Source organism: Scleropages formosus, chromosome 6 (assembly GCF_900964775.1).
Source record: "Scleropages formosus chromosome 6, fSclFor1.1, whole genome shotgun sequence".
Taxonomy (NCBI): Eukaryota; Metazoa; Chordata; class Actinopteri; order Osteoglossiformes; family Osteoglossidae; genus Scleropages; species Scleropages formosus.
This window is the reverse complement of record NC_041811.1, coordinates 10,924,535-10,938,904: the sequence shown is the minus strand read 5'-3', so window position 1 is coordinate 10,938,904 and position 14,370 is coordinate 10,924,535. Positions and strand designations below refer to the sequence as shown.

Genomic DNA, 14,370 nt, shown 5'->3' with positions numbered 1-14,370 from the left:
TGTTGACTTATTCTTCTCAGAGCTGTTAAAAGGCACAACCTTTCATGAGAAATTTGTCAAGTGAGGTTAGATTTATCCACTGTTATTATTTCATGAGGAATATGTGAGGGTTAGTTAATATGCACATACACAGTCAGAGAACTGAGTTTACCTCCTCTGCTTTCACAGTTGTTCACACATAGATCACAGAAACGCGTGTACGTCATTTATACCTCTTGTTTACATGTTTACCTCACATTTTCCGTCTGTGCCCTTTTTTTTCTACTACTTAATTTAAGCTCATTTTTAATAATTAACTTATTTATTTATTTTATTTTTACCAGGATTTCTTGCAGCCTGCTCTCAACTGCCAACCAGTGTCTTTCCTTTTTTCTCCCCCTGGCCATCACGAGTGGGCGAAATAATGAAAGAAAAAAAAGGAAAACACACATGATTCACCTATGCTGCCGCCTCCTGGACAGACGCCCCCAGTCCGGCGCGTGCAGGATATGGTATAAGCGAAACAGCCGCCTCGTGCCTCTCAGTTAGAGCTGCGGCGGCAGCAGTGGTGGCAGCAGCAGCAACGTGCGCGAGAGGCGAACGCGAGGCGAGCGCGAGGGGAGCGCGAGGCAGCGCGCGATGGAGAGCAGAGCAGCGGCACGCAGCGCGGTGCTCCTCCCGCTCCTTCTGGTCCTCCTGCTCATGGGAAGCGGGCCGGCGGGGGGCAAGGAGGGCAGGAACGAGCGGGACGGCGGCACGGAGTCGAGCCCGTGCGAAGTGAAAACCGTCACCGTGTCCACCTTGCCCGTGCTGCGCGAGAACGAGTTCAGCTTCACCGGGGGCGCGTCGGGGAGCGCGCCCGGAGGAGGAGGCGGAGGTGGTGGTGGAGGAGGAGGAGGCGGAGGATCGGGGGAGTCCAGGCTCCTGCTGTTCGTCAGGACGGACCTACCTGGGCGCATCTCCGTGCTGGATGACCTGGATAACACGGCGCTCCCTTACTTCACTCTGGGTAAGCGTGGTCCTCTGGGGGTCCTCGCGGGCTCCTGGCGCAGGGTCCCGGCGCTGGTGGACCTGGAGTGGTGGTGCTGATGGTGATGCTCTTGAGTCAGGGTGCCTGTGGTCTCACCGTGTGTCATGTGCGGGCTGTCATGTCATGTCATGTGTGGTCAGTTCTGTCATCTCACCAGTGCGGTCAGTGAGTGACCTCACTATATGTGGTGTCTCATCACATACGCGGTGAATGGTGCTGAAGTGTTCTGTCATCTCACCGAGTGTGGACAGTGATCTCACCGCGTGGCCTTTGACTCCGTAAGTGGTCCACGATGTCCCTCAGTCAGTGTGGTCAGTGTGATTCTACCAGTTTTGTGTGGTCAGTGACACTAAGTAGCCATGTTCTCTGGTCAGTGATGTGAACGTGTGCGCTCACGACTGTCCCTCAGTGTCGACAGAACACGAGAGAGCGCTTTGAATGTTACAAAAACGTTACAGCGTAACATCAGAACAAACTGCCACGGCATCACCTCCCCTTCACCCACCCCACCAGCAACACACACTCATGTGGGCGAGCAAGAGGTATCAGTGTTTCCCCTATTTTTGTGACAAACACCTCAGTCGAAAATTGTTTCTTTTTTCCCCCTTTTTTTTTCAATGGAAAATTTTAAGTTGTGATTTTATTTTCCGTTCCGAGCGCCGTCTCATGTGCGCACGGTGACGCTCGCGCGCGTCGCTGGACTCCTCTCTGAACGCACAGCGGCGCGAGACACACAGACTGGGACGCTTATAAGCATGGGGTGTCCAGGACCTCCGGTGTCTGTCCATAAAAGTCATGCAGTGCCATATACTTGTGTGATATGCACATGGATGGAGTCGCACCTTCCGCGCACGTGTAATCTTCATGCAGATCAGTGGCTCGAGCAGTTCTTCGCATGCATATGATATCATATGAGTGTGTGAAGGATGCAGGGTGTTTAATTGATTCATAAGGAAGTTGTGTGATCACCTTTCCCAAGCGCGGCGAGATCACCGTTCAGAACTTTACACTCTTTGCCTTTAATTGGCAAACGTTACTGAAAATTGATTTTTATTTCATTTTTAATTTAAGCCACAAGGTAAGTGAAGTCACATTTCATCTCCAAGATACATTTCGAGCTAAGGAAATGTTTTACTCTCACTTTTCATGTTAAAATCTGCATTTTCATTCAGTCTACTTTTCTAGATTTAATATATAACACGTTTTTTTTTTTTTTTTTTTTTCCCTCAATTTTCGGGAGCAAGACACTTCCTGTATGTTTCTGCTTCCTTGGGTTGGATCGCTGTCCTGTTTCCAAAGCAGTCACTTTAAGGCTTCAACTGAGAGCACTGGTTGACTTGATTTTACCAGAAAAGTTTCATTTACTTGTTTTATTTGGAGTTTGTTTCATTGGTGCTCCACGATTACCCTCCTACCATGTTTATTCACCACATTTCACTTTAACTCCCCTCCCAGTTAAGCAGAGTATGGTACCACAATCACCTCAAGCCCACTGGTCCTGCCATTACGCCCCTAACAGCCTTAACCCACTGTTTAAAAGCCAGTCTTCCAGAGGTTCAGAAGGTTTTATATGACAAGTGGTACTGAATCTCTAAGATGCAAAATGCCACATTCTCTTTGGGTTACAGTATCCAGAGCAATTCAGACCTTCAAGTGCATTTTTTAAAACTATGATTATTTTATGTAAGTAACAATAAGCACCATTCATGAGCCAGTAACACAAATAACCTTTAACTGCAGCCTCCCTGAAAAGCTCACAGTGGAGATATTCAAGATGAATGATATGAATTGTATTGTCAGACATGGTTATACACTGTAGATAATTAGAAAAAAAATTGAGATACTGCAGGTAATCACTTTTTTCAGAAGTTAATTCCCCAGATAAACACCACAGTAACTGCAGTGTCTGTGGCATATGGTGTACATCACAAGTGTGTTTTTTCTTTTTTTTCTTTTTTTGGCTCATTTTCATGTGGCTCATCTATCACCCTGCAGCCGAGCCAACCAGCAAATTCTGTTCTTTCCCCCTTTTTACCTGCTTTTGTCAAAAAAGAGCACATTTTACCACAGGCTCCGTGACAGATATGTTTTTAGCAGTGCACGTCCACATGACTATCACCTAGTCCCTTTTGTGTTCAGATACTAACTGATCGATCACTCAGTTTTACATAATACTGTACAAGTATCTGTAGTTTATAATATTCCACAAATATGTCTATCAAGATATAAATAATGCTTTTTGAATTAGGATTTTTAATTAGTATATGACAGAGCTTATATTCAATGAAACATCTGCTGAGGGCTCATCTGACACAAGTGCACAAATTCAGTACTCAGTAACATATAACGAATAATATGTCATGAGTGGCATGACAGTGAAAAAGTGGTTTTGCTTGACTTTTGCATCAGTTTTTGTACAGTATATTTCTGTTATGTATTTTGCACATTTAAAATATCATTAAAAGCCACAATGAACTAAAATCATTTAGAAGGTTAATCAAAAATACCTTTACAGTTCCTTAAGATTTCAGTCGCATGATGTGGAATTCACTCCTTACTGAATAAGTGTATAAATAAGCCCCCTGTGGCACGACTAATGTAACTAAATAAATACATACATAGAAATAAATTAGAATAACCATTAGGCTTTGCTTCCATATTTTTTTTTGTTTGTTTCTCCTTTTTCAAAGGTTTACAGTTCAGTGCAAAGGTATGAATGAACAAATAAAACAATGTTAAAAGTGTAAGAATTTTTAATATAAACTCCATTAAAAATTCAGTCATATGGTGCTGAATTCATGAATTTTCCTTTATGCTGCAATATCTGTGATTCATATAAGCTAAACTCAATTCATATTCCTGGCATTTACAAAAGTTCATCTATGTTAGAGAAATTAATATTTGGTATTTCGATAATGAGACTGCTTCTATTTAATCATTTTAAGCAGTCTTGATTCTTGACTGTTTCTAATTCATTTTTGAAACTGTTTCATGATTTCAGCAGAAGTTGTGCTGTACTCATGGAATATCCTATCCATGGCCCCACTGGTGCACATAGTAACCCAGAAGTCTGGAGACGAATGCGTTCATGATATTCCCGTAATTTCCTCACCACCTCTACTGCCTCTCCTCATGTACATACTTTGTTTTTTTTATACAACGAGGCCAAGTTAAATCCAACTGCTGGACACAAAATATGAGGATTAACTTGCTTGTTTTTCCCCTTTCCAAAAAAAAAAAACAAATAACTATTAAAAATTATATATAGAAAAGTAAGTATTTTCACCCTTTTAAAAAACACCTGCAGCCAAGGCCATGAATAAATTCACAAATCCCCAAATCCTTTTCCCTGGCACAACTGTCCAGTGTTTTTCTCTCGCTGTAATATTTCATGTGTAGTCCAAGCGCAATCATACACACTTTTCCCAGCTCTTTCTTCAGCTTTGAAAATCCGAGGGAGAAGGGGTAACAAAGCCAACTAGAGCCCACCGGCTGGTGTGCACACTCCACGCCCAGCAGCACAGCATCCTCTCTGTGCCCTGTCTCAATCAGCCTCTTCTGGCTGGAGGGGGGGGGGGGGCTGACAGGGGTGTGGGGGATAGAAGGGAACCCATGAGAAGCCAGAATTCCCTAGGCTGTGCAGGCGACACCACAGGAGGTGCCGACTCTTGCCCTAGTTGAGACGTCCTTCACTCTGACTGTGCTCAAACAAGCTGACGCTGTTGAGAATTTATTATTATTATTATTATTATTATTATTATTATTATTATTATTATTATTATTACTATTAATAGAGCAATTGCAGAAGGAAGTGCACTCTTGAATCTTGAATCTTGAATCTAGGGGTATGACAACTTGGCCAAATAATATTATCAATAATATTCCACGTAGTTATGCACAGATAGTAGGGGAGGGGTAAAGTAGGCTTGCTTGAACAGTGGGGGACAAAACAAACAAAAACAAACACACACACACAGAAAAAAATTAAAATATAGTGATGCAAATTTCTGGAAGAGATATTTTGCAGGACATTTCATAAAGTAGAGAATTAAAAGTAGAGCAACATTAATTACCCCATATTATACATTATTTGAAGCTGCCTGATGTTTTCATATAGTTTAGAGCAGAGTTTACAGCTTGATGAACATCGGTGCATCAAGTGGAAAGTAACAACCTAGGTTTATTTAAGAATCACATTTCTGCAGCCATGTCTTCTTCTCCTATTGTAATGCACAAATTGTATTTTTGCTGAGATGTACGTTGCTTTGGAGAAAAGCGTCTGCTAAATGAATAAATGTAAATGTAGGTACCGGTCTCTTTCAGTCCTGTAGCAATATTAGTATAGATGTGTTTTTATCATCGAAAAGGAAATGGCGTTTGAAATTCTTGTTGATTTTTGGTAAGTGGACTTCCTTCATAGACTTCTCTCAGATAGTTAATGCACATGGAGCTGGATGAGCCTTACTCGAGGGTGCCACATCCTCCCATTTCCTTGTACCTTAAATACTCTCTAATTTCCTCTTAATAAATCAGAATTTAACTATCTGACAGATGAGGCTTTTGATCTCACAAAGTGACGGTTGTATTTCCCTTGAATTCGTAGATAAGAGAACACAGTTCCAGTTTGTTGTGTTACTCCACTGTAAACAGAGCACGCCGTTCTGTCCGGCTCATTGTGTCACGTTAAATTTATTACAGTGGGCCTAAATAATTCTCACACGATACAGAAATCAGGGCCAGCAAGTGGCGGAGCGGTTGAAACTGTCACCTTACAGTCAACGGACACGAGGTTGAATTTCTGGTCCAGCTGTTGCACCGTTGATCAAGGTATTTATCCTGAACTCATGTAATAAAAATGATCCAGCTGTAAATGGGTAAGAGTAAGTAGCTTAGTGTATAACAGTGCATAACCCTGTATAACCCTGAAAGTTGCTTTGGAGAAAAGCATCAGTGGAATTTTTGAATAAATAAATGTCTGTGACCCCCACTTTGTATGTTTTCATAACTTCCAGTATCTTTGTGGCTGTTCCCTCTCTCCCGCCTTCCTCCAAGGTGGAATATCACCACAAGGGCACAGATAAGGGGCCGTGAACTTTTTACACTACCGGCGCCGGGGTCTCGCACAGACTGCTAATCTGCACATTTAGAGGAGATGAGGCAGAGATAGGCGGCTCGGGAGCCGTGTTTACGGCTTCTGTGAAGATGCGTTGTTTTGGGAGCTGCTGTTGTTTGCTCTGCAGCACCGGGGGACAGGATGTGCAGACTGCCAAACACTGGATAAAGCACAGCGGTGCTGTTGCCGGCAGAGCCTATATTTCACTTTATACTGTGTGAGAAGATTGTGATCTGGAAATCACACCTTATTCTTTATGGATGCCTGTGATATCCTGTACATTTAATTTCCTTACAATTCATTTTTCTATTTTTCGCTATGGCCGTAAATGCTGCAGTATGGTGGCTAAATGTACACACCCCATCTGCAGTAAAATTACAGTTGCGGCTACATTGACTGCATCAGACTGACTGCTATTACCACTCTATTGTTCCATGCCTGAATTTATCAAAACAATTATACCAAGTATACCATCATTTCCATCCTGTCAGTTGCCCTTATAGCTATGTTTTTGCTGGAACCTTGACTACAAATGTGAAATAGCCAACTTTTTAATGATTTCTCCATTTTTATTGCAGCATAATTTATGCTGTATCAATTCTTGTTAAGTTCCCTGGTCAAGAGTACTCCAGCAGGAGGTGAGATTAGAGCCCAGGATGTTCAGATTGTATGGGAAGGGCTATGATTAATACACTTGCCTGCTTCTGCTTCCCATTACAGGACACAGCACACAGCATAGTACTTGAAGAATTATCCATTTTATACAGATGGGTATTCTTACTGTATCGGTTCAGGGTATGAACCTTGATAATAGGTCCAACAGTAAGAGCACGAATTCAAAACAGGTCCTTTCTGACTGCAAGGCAGCATCTCTAACCTTTACGCCACCTGCTGCAGAGGCATTACTCTGAAACAATGGCTTTGTGTAGTCATAAGTGGCATAGTGATTAAGGTCGTGGCCCTGAAGGTTGTTGGTTCAGGCTCTACTCTGTGCTACAGCTGCAATACCTTTGATCAAGATTGACCCTGATGTGTGCCAGTAAAATATCCTGCTATATAAATGGGTCCAGTACAGTAAGTTTGGATCTGGATCAAAGTGTCAGCAATGAACTTGCATTAATTCTAGTACCATTGCTTTGACCATCATTATAGGTCCCATGTCAAACGGTTCTTTACTCCCAGTGCCACTATAATCGAATTCACTCTCTTTGATCTTTTTTTTTTCTTTGCCTTTATCATCACAGTCCTCTTGCTCATAATCATTTACATATGAGGTAATGCAGTTGAAGGCAGTGCTAAGTTGAATGGATGCTGGAACTGTTAATGGCGTTTCCCGCGGTGGGCACGGTTTGGCACCCGTATTCTGAGTTTCAGTATCCAGCACCAGAACTGAGGGCTGTTTCTTTGCTCTTCTGCCAAGAGATGTTGGTGGCTAGCCTTTTTTCCATTGTGTGAAAAGATTTGTCTTCTAACTTTTGTCTATATTTTGCTGTATTATCTGAACATCTCTTTTTTTTTGTTTACTTCGTGCAGATCGTGTAATGTGTAAAACCTCCAAAATCAAGTTCAGATTTAATTTCTTTTAAGACTTATTTTTTGCACGCTGGTTGGAAGTCAAACAATATGTTCCCAGCATGAAGCTGGATGGCGCCACATGCCACATACATAAGCATTAATGTCTCGAGAAGCAAAACAGATCAAATAAATGGCATAAACATAGCACAAAAACTGCACACAAATTCAGGTGTCTACACAATTTGGTTTGTGGGGCAGTGATGTCACATATCAAAAACAATATCTTAGAAAGTAAAAGAGAAAGCTTGATCTTTCTCAAATGTAATGCCGAAAATGGGAGGCATGGCATCTTCCGAAAGCAGAGTAATATTTCGTCTTTGATATTTTGCGTAGCGAAGGACGGATGTGTCTCCTTGAAACGCCCCCACAGTCTGGCAGAGTTGTGACATTTTGTAAAGAGATATTGAATTGGACAGGAGTGATAATGGATTTAACAAGATCACTGTCCTCCCCGTAATGTGAAAGGCAGGGAAAGACAGCGTCTGACACAGTCCTCTGCGACTAAAAGGGCCTGTTAGAGAAACGTCCCTGTTTACTTTGGACAGACCGTCTCTCTCCATGCAGGAAGGTACCATGTCTTTGACGGGTTGGCGTATGGATTGCGCCGTTGTTTCGCTTTAGGTTCTTATGGATACAACTTCATCATGACACCATTTATAACCAGTATTTATTTATTTTGTTTTTATTTTATTTTATCATATTTCTGGGGTGCGGTGGCGCAGTGGGTTGGACCGGGTCCTGCTCTCTGGTGGGTCTGGGGTTCGAGTCCCACTTGGGGTGCCTTGCGGCGGACTGGCATCCCGTTCTGGGTGTGTCCTCTCCCCCTCCGGCCTTACGCCCTCGGTTGCCGGGTTAGGCTCCAGTTCCCCGCAACCCCGTATGGGACAAGCGGTTCAGAAAGTGTGTGTGTGTGTTATCATATTTCTATTTATTTTATTTTATTTTATTTTGCATTCCAAACATTTGGTCGTAACGTCTAATTTTGACCACTCCATTTGCTATGTGATGACATCAGCTGGCCACACTGCTGCAGGGCACCATGTTTCTTATTGTTTGGACCTCTGTCCGTATTTGGGTCTGTAGAAGCAATTGTGTTTTTTTACAAAGCTTTTCATTTGTGATTTCTTTCATGTAACTTTTTATTTAAATTAACAAGAAATTGAAAAAGCAAGTGTTCTGGTTTCGCCAAAAAAAAGCAAAAGACAATAGATTTAGAAATGAATGTGAAAATTATAGTGCAGCATAAAAGTATAGTATGGTATTTATATTATCCTATATTATTGTTATTTCAACATAAATTATGTGTAGGTTTAGTGAGGGGAAAAAAATACAACGCCCATTTAAAAAAGTATAGCATGCATGCGTTTTAATCGTTTATATGTCCTTATGCTTAATATAAGGGGATTTTCGACAAAGCCGTTGGAGCACAACCCCGTGGTAAGCCGAGCACCACCTGTATTTATGCATTTATACAGCTGGATAATTTTTACCGTATTAATTCAAGAGTGGAGCAGAAGTGAGATTTGATCTCGGGTCTTTGTAGTGCGGGGACTTTGTGCCACCTGCTGCCCCATCTGAGATCTGAAAAAGATTTAGGTCAAGCAGGCCTTGCAAATCTAGGCTGCTGTCTTCAAATGGTGTGAAACTCCATTTTATTCAAAGCAGCACCAAAGCTTTGCACACCCCCCCACCCACTCTGCTTACCTTTTTATTCACTCTACAGTGTATTGTTCCCATCATTAATGTGAGTGGAAATGAATGACAGGTTCGCCTTGCCGGTGGCAAGATAAACAACCGGTAGCGGCTAATTAGTTTAACTCCACACAACTTGCACTTCTGTGCTGAAATCCAATGCGGCGGCGAATCTCGATAATTGTACATTGTTAACGGATTTGTAGCCGTCATGAGTGGCTCGTTTTACCCAAATAGCATATTTTAAATGTGGATATTGATGACCTTTGCTTGCAAGGTAGAGAGAAAGTGTCATATTTAGAAATCCATCAAAATATTGGAAGCAGCCTCTCCCATTAAAATCAAAATATATTAAATCGGAGCACCTGGTTCTGGTTTGACCCGGAATGTCAAGGTTTTCAGGTGGTATGTTGATAGCTCATTCAAGGCCTGGTGCCAGAAGATGATATGACCAGAGTAATAGTCAGTATTTTCTTAAGCATATTGGCATTTATGTGGTTAAGGAGCCCTTTTGTGTGTGAGTGAGTGTGTACGTGAGTGTTTTTTGTGATTCTGCTGTGTATTTCAAAGGGTTTGCACCACAATTAGGGCTGTCAAGAACGTGCTTTTCATTTGTCAGCTTCAGTTAGGGAGAAATTGGGCTATGCGTCGTATTCTGGGTTTCAGCTTCCTATTTACATATCTGTCTCGTTCAATGAAGACGCGTGTAAATCCCGTCGATTAATACTCACAAGACGCAAGCAAGCGCAGAAGAAGAACTGAAAGGACTTGAAAGAAGATCCAGATAAACCAAGCAATGCTGTCTGGATTTCAGCTTATAGCTTATTAAAAAAGGCTTTATTTCTTTTGACTAATGGACCATCAGTAGAATGACGTGTGGAACAAGCGCTATGCCTCTAAATGATGCTTGAAAGTAACATTAAGTATTTTAAGCATTCTCAGTGTTGGTCCAGAAAATGTCTGAGTAGTGGAGGAGCATGATAACATCTGATGGATCATCTCTCGTGGTATCCTCGATGTATAGGCTTGCACACTTCTGGCGACAGGTTACGAATTCTGATGTTATCCAAAAGCTGCCTCCAGCAATAAAATGATCTGGAAGTTCTATAATTGGGTGGAATTAATGCAAGGCAATATCTAAACATCTTGAGTTATTGCCTGCAATCCCAGAATGCTGCATATCTTTCCTGTTTGCAGGGAATGCGTCTGATGTTCTCGGCGGACAGGACACAGTGTTGTTGTAAGAGCATAAGTATAAAAGGTTCACTCTTCCATATCACTTTCAGTTAATTAATTCATTAAATTCTGTAAAGCATTTCAGAAAATGTAATGTATTGTAAGTATGTGTTGAGGCAGCAGGTGGAGTAGTAGCCAGAGCCATTGCTTTGCAACTGGAACGGCCAAAGTTAAAAACCCTGCTCCTGGTGTAGTACCCATGATCAAGGTACTTACCCTGAATATAGTAAAACTATTTAGCTCCATACATGGGTAGATCATTGTAAATGGTTCATTGTACAAACATTGTAAATTGCCTTGAAGGAAAGTATCAGTTAAATGAGCCAATGAAAAATACTGACTGCCCTCTCAGTAGCTGTAACCTGTTCTCTTGGTGGGGTGGTGGTTAAAGAACGGAACCTCTCCACAGCAAGGCTCTGCCTTTGTAGATGGATTCAACTGAGTATTAACATTTGGCTGACTCCTTTCTCCAAAGCAGCTTACTAGGTTCAGTTACCTACTGTATAGTTATTTACCCCATATTAAATTTTGGTATTTTTTTACCGGAGTAATTTATTCAGGATGTGTACTTTGGTTATGGGTACCACAGCAAGAGGTAAGATTTGAACCTGCAACCTTAGTACAAATGAATGTGTTGGATGAGTGACTGTAGAGAGTTTAGTGCAGTACAGCGATGTCTGTTTTCAGGCTGAGGCTGCAAGCAACCTCCAATGTCACACAATGTGGCCTCAGAACATTTAGAAATTATCAATATGTGCTTAATCTATAAATACTATAAATTCAGTTGAATCGCAAAACAACACAGTTATAGTTACACAGACAGGGAACCTAAGTGAAATACCACAAAATGAATAATAATTTTTCAGTTCAAACATTCAAAATTGATTTACCCACATTTTATTGATGGAACACATGAAATCAAAAGCCCAAAGGTTGTTGGTTTTGGGTCTAGGGTGGTAGAATGAGATCCCTCTCTCACTCAGAATGGTTGAGTCCCAGGCAAATTTTAAGAAATGTGTCAAACCTTGGTTCTCTTAAAATATTCTATCAACTCCATCAAGTTGTACTTCATTTCCCATTAAAAAGAAAGTGATATGTATGCTGATGTAAATGGCAACATCAGACAAACTGACTGTACTTTATGAATCATCTGTCTGCAGCTGTTATCTTCCCATCTGTTGGCGAAATGCACTTTTTTTCCTCTGAGTTGTACGTCCCCTTTATGAAAAGTGCTAAATGAATAAATGTAAATGTAAGATTCACTATGTCATTTACTGTTATTTTCATAGATGTGGCCGTAAAACCAGTTCATAATAATGACTGTGGGCCTTGACCAAACAGGGTTAGACATCCCTGGTGTGGTGTATTCAGTATTTAAGTCACCTTGGACCAAGGTGAAGTTAAATACATGTGAATGTATGATCACAGTGGTCTGAAAGCCGATGGAAAAGTCATTGTAAGTCGTTTCCATTTATTACTGGTGTTCATCACTGATACTTTGTAAAGCACTAACTGCATTACAATACGAAGAGTGACACACTGCTGGCTGCCTGTGCTTTCTTTGGCTCTCCATGCTACCCTGAAGCCTGAGGAAAGATCTGAGCTGCTTTCATGTGCACGACTTTAACAGCGTTACACACCCACTGCCTTAGACTTAGATACAACTCATAACTTTGCTCTGTGAATTACGATCAAATACTGCTGAGCTGCTTTTGGTCGGTCAATCAAGGGTTGACGCCTTGGTTCGAAAGAGTTTTTCTGATCATGCAGGAGCGGGCTTTCCAGTTAAGCTTGCAAAGTGTACCCGCTTATGTTCCGTGGAAGCATCTGGTAAGGTTTCCAGGACACCTCCAAAGCACATTCCTCAGGAGGCTACCGAAGGTCAGCGAGAAGCACCGCGCTGTCCGTGTCGGGGAATCGACAACAGCAGAGCGCACTCCATCATCACGCTGACAGCAAAGCAAAAGACAAAACGGCTCTTTTCTTTCCTCCGTTCCGCAGGATGACAGGTGTACTGATGGTCAGCTTTTGACAGATATCTCCCGGGAATTGTCGGTGTCACTCAGTCTTTCTCCTTTGACACTTATTTATTTATTTAACCTGTGAACATTAAGGATAAGTCTGAATGACAGATATTCTGCAAGTTCTCCATGAGTATTTCCAAAAATATGTTTAGATTTGTAAAGTGCAATACACCATGAAGTAAACAGTTACAGGTATTAACATAAAACTGACACTTTTTGCTGCCCCCCCATCCCCCCACACATAGCATCCTCTCATCTTCTGTACCACTTAATCTTTTAATGGAGGCCCTGTAAATCTAGTTAGCAATTGACAGATGGTAGGTGTATCAAGGGGGTGGCAAAGATACAAAGCATCCTGTAATCTAAATACACAGATTTTAGCCTACAATGTTCATACTATTAATTTAAAACCAGGAAATAAGCAGCTGTAACATCCATGAGATGGAATAGAGAGGTGCTGTATATTTTTACAATTTCATTCCAATATCAATCACTGCTTGTGCATTGCAGGGTCACAGGGTCTATCCTGGAGGTATAGGGCATGAGGAAGCATACACAATGAATGGAGTGCCCGTCTGTCACAGGGCAGTTGCACACACGAACACAGTGGGTAATTTACAATACATTTGTGTTTATATTTATTTAGCAGACACTTTTCTCCAAAGCGACTTCCAATGAAATCTATGTAGTGTTATCAGCTCACACACCTTATTCACTAAGGTGACTTACACTGTTCCTTCAGAACATTTCCCCGCAACTCTCCTCCTTCCTCTCTTCTATCATCAACTCCTCACTCTCCTCTGGCTGTTTCCCAGCTGCCTTCAAAACTGCTCTATTTTCACCTCTGTTAAAAAAATCCTTCCTGGACCCCAATCTGGTTGAAAATTACAGACCGGTCTCTCTCCTCCCCTTCCTGTCCAGAACCCTTGAGCGAGCAGTCTGTGATCAACTATCCGATTTCCTTACCTGGAACCACCTCCTTGATAGTTATCAGTCTGGTTTCAAAGTTGGTCACTCCACTGAGACTGCCCTTCTGGCGGTATCTGACGCTCTCCAAGCTGCTACAGCTGCCTCCCTCTCCTCGGTCCTCATCCTGCTCGATCTGTCTGCAGCATTCGACACTGTAAATCACCGGATTCTACTCTCCTCTCTTAACCAGCTTGGGATCAAAGGTGCGGCACTAAGATGGTTTGAGCCCTACCTCTCTGACAGATCCTATCAAGTGGTCTGGCAGAGCTCTCATTCTTCTCCTCTGCCCCTCTCAACCGGTGTTCCGCAGGGCTCGGTATTGGGTCCTCTTCTTTTCTCCATCTACACCTGCTCCCTCGGTCCTGTCATAGCCTCCCATGGATTCAAATACCACTGCTATGCTGATGATACCAAGTTCTTCCTCTCCTTTCCACCTGGTGCATCAGACATCTCCGCACGCATTGCTGCCTGCCTGTCGGACATCTCTTCATGGAGGTATGATTACCACCTCCAAGTCAGCCTCTCCAAAACAGAGATTCTTTACCTCCCAGCTGGCCTGTGCTCTCCGTCACGACCTCTCGATCAGACTGGACAACTCATTCATTTCGCCTAGCTCCTTTGCTAAGAGACTGGGAGTGACAATTGATGCAAGTCTGTCATTCTCTCAACATATTGAAGCCACAACCCGGTCCTGCAGATACATCCTGCATAATATTCGTAGGATCCGTCCCTACCTCACTACTGACTTCGCC

General features: G+C 42.3%; 1 protein-coding gene across 2 annotated transcripts in view; it reads left to right on the top strand.

Annotated features, from left to right (window-relative positions):
• Positions 1-451: 451 nt before the first annotated feature.
• astn2 (astrotactin 2) overlaps positions 452-14,370 on the top strand; it is a 327,163-nt gene continuing 313,244 nt past the window's right edge. For both annotated transcript variants that reach the window (XR_003797747.1, XM_029252720.1), the window contains exon 1: positions 452-988. Coding sequence is in view for 1 of the 2 variants with exons in the window: in XM_029252720.1 (XP_029108553.1) it covers positions 619-988 (370 nt within the window). In the remaining variant the exon portion in view is untranslated. The remainder of the gene's footprint in view (positions 989-14,370) is intronic.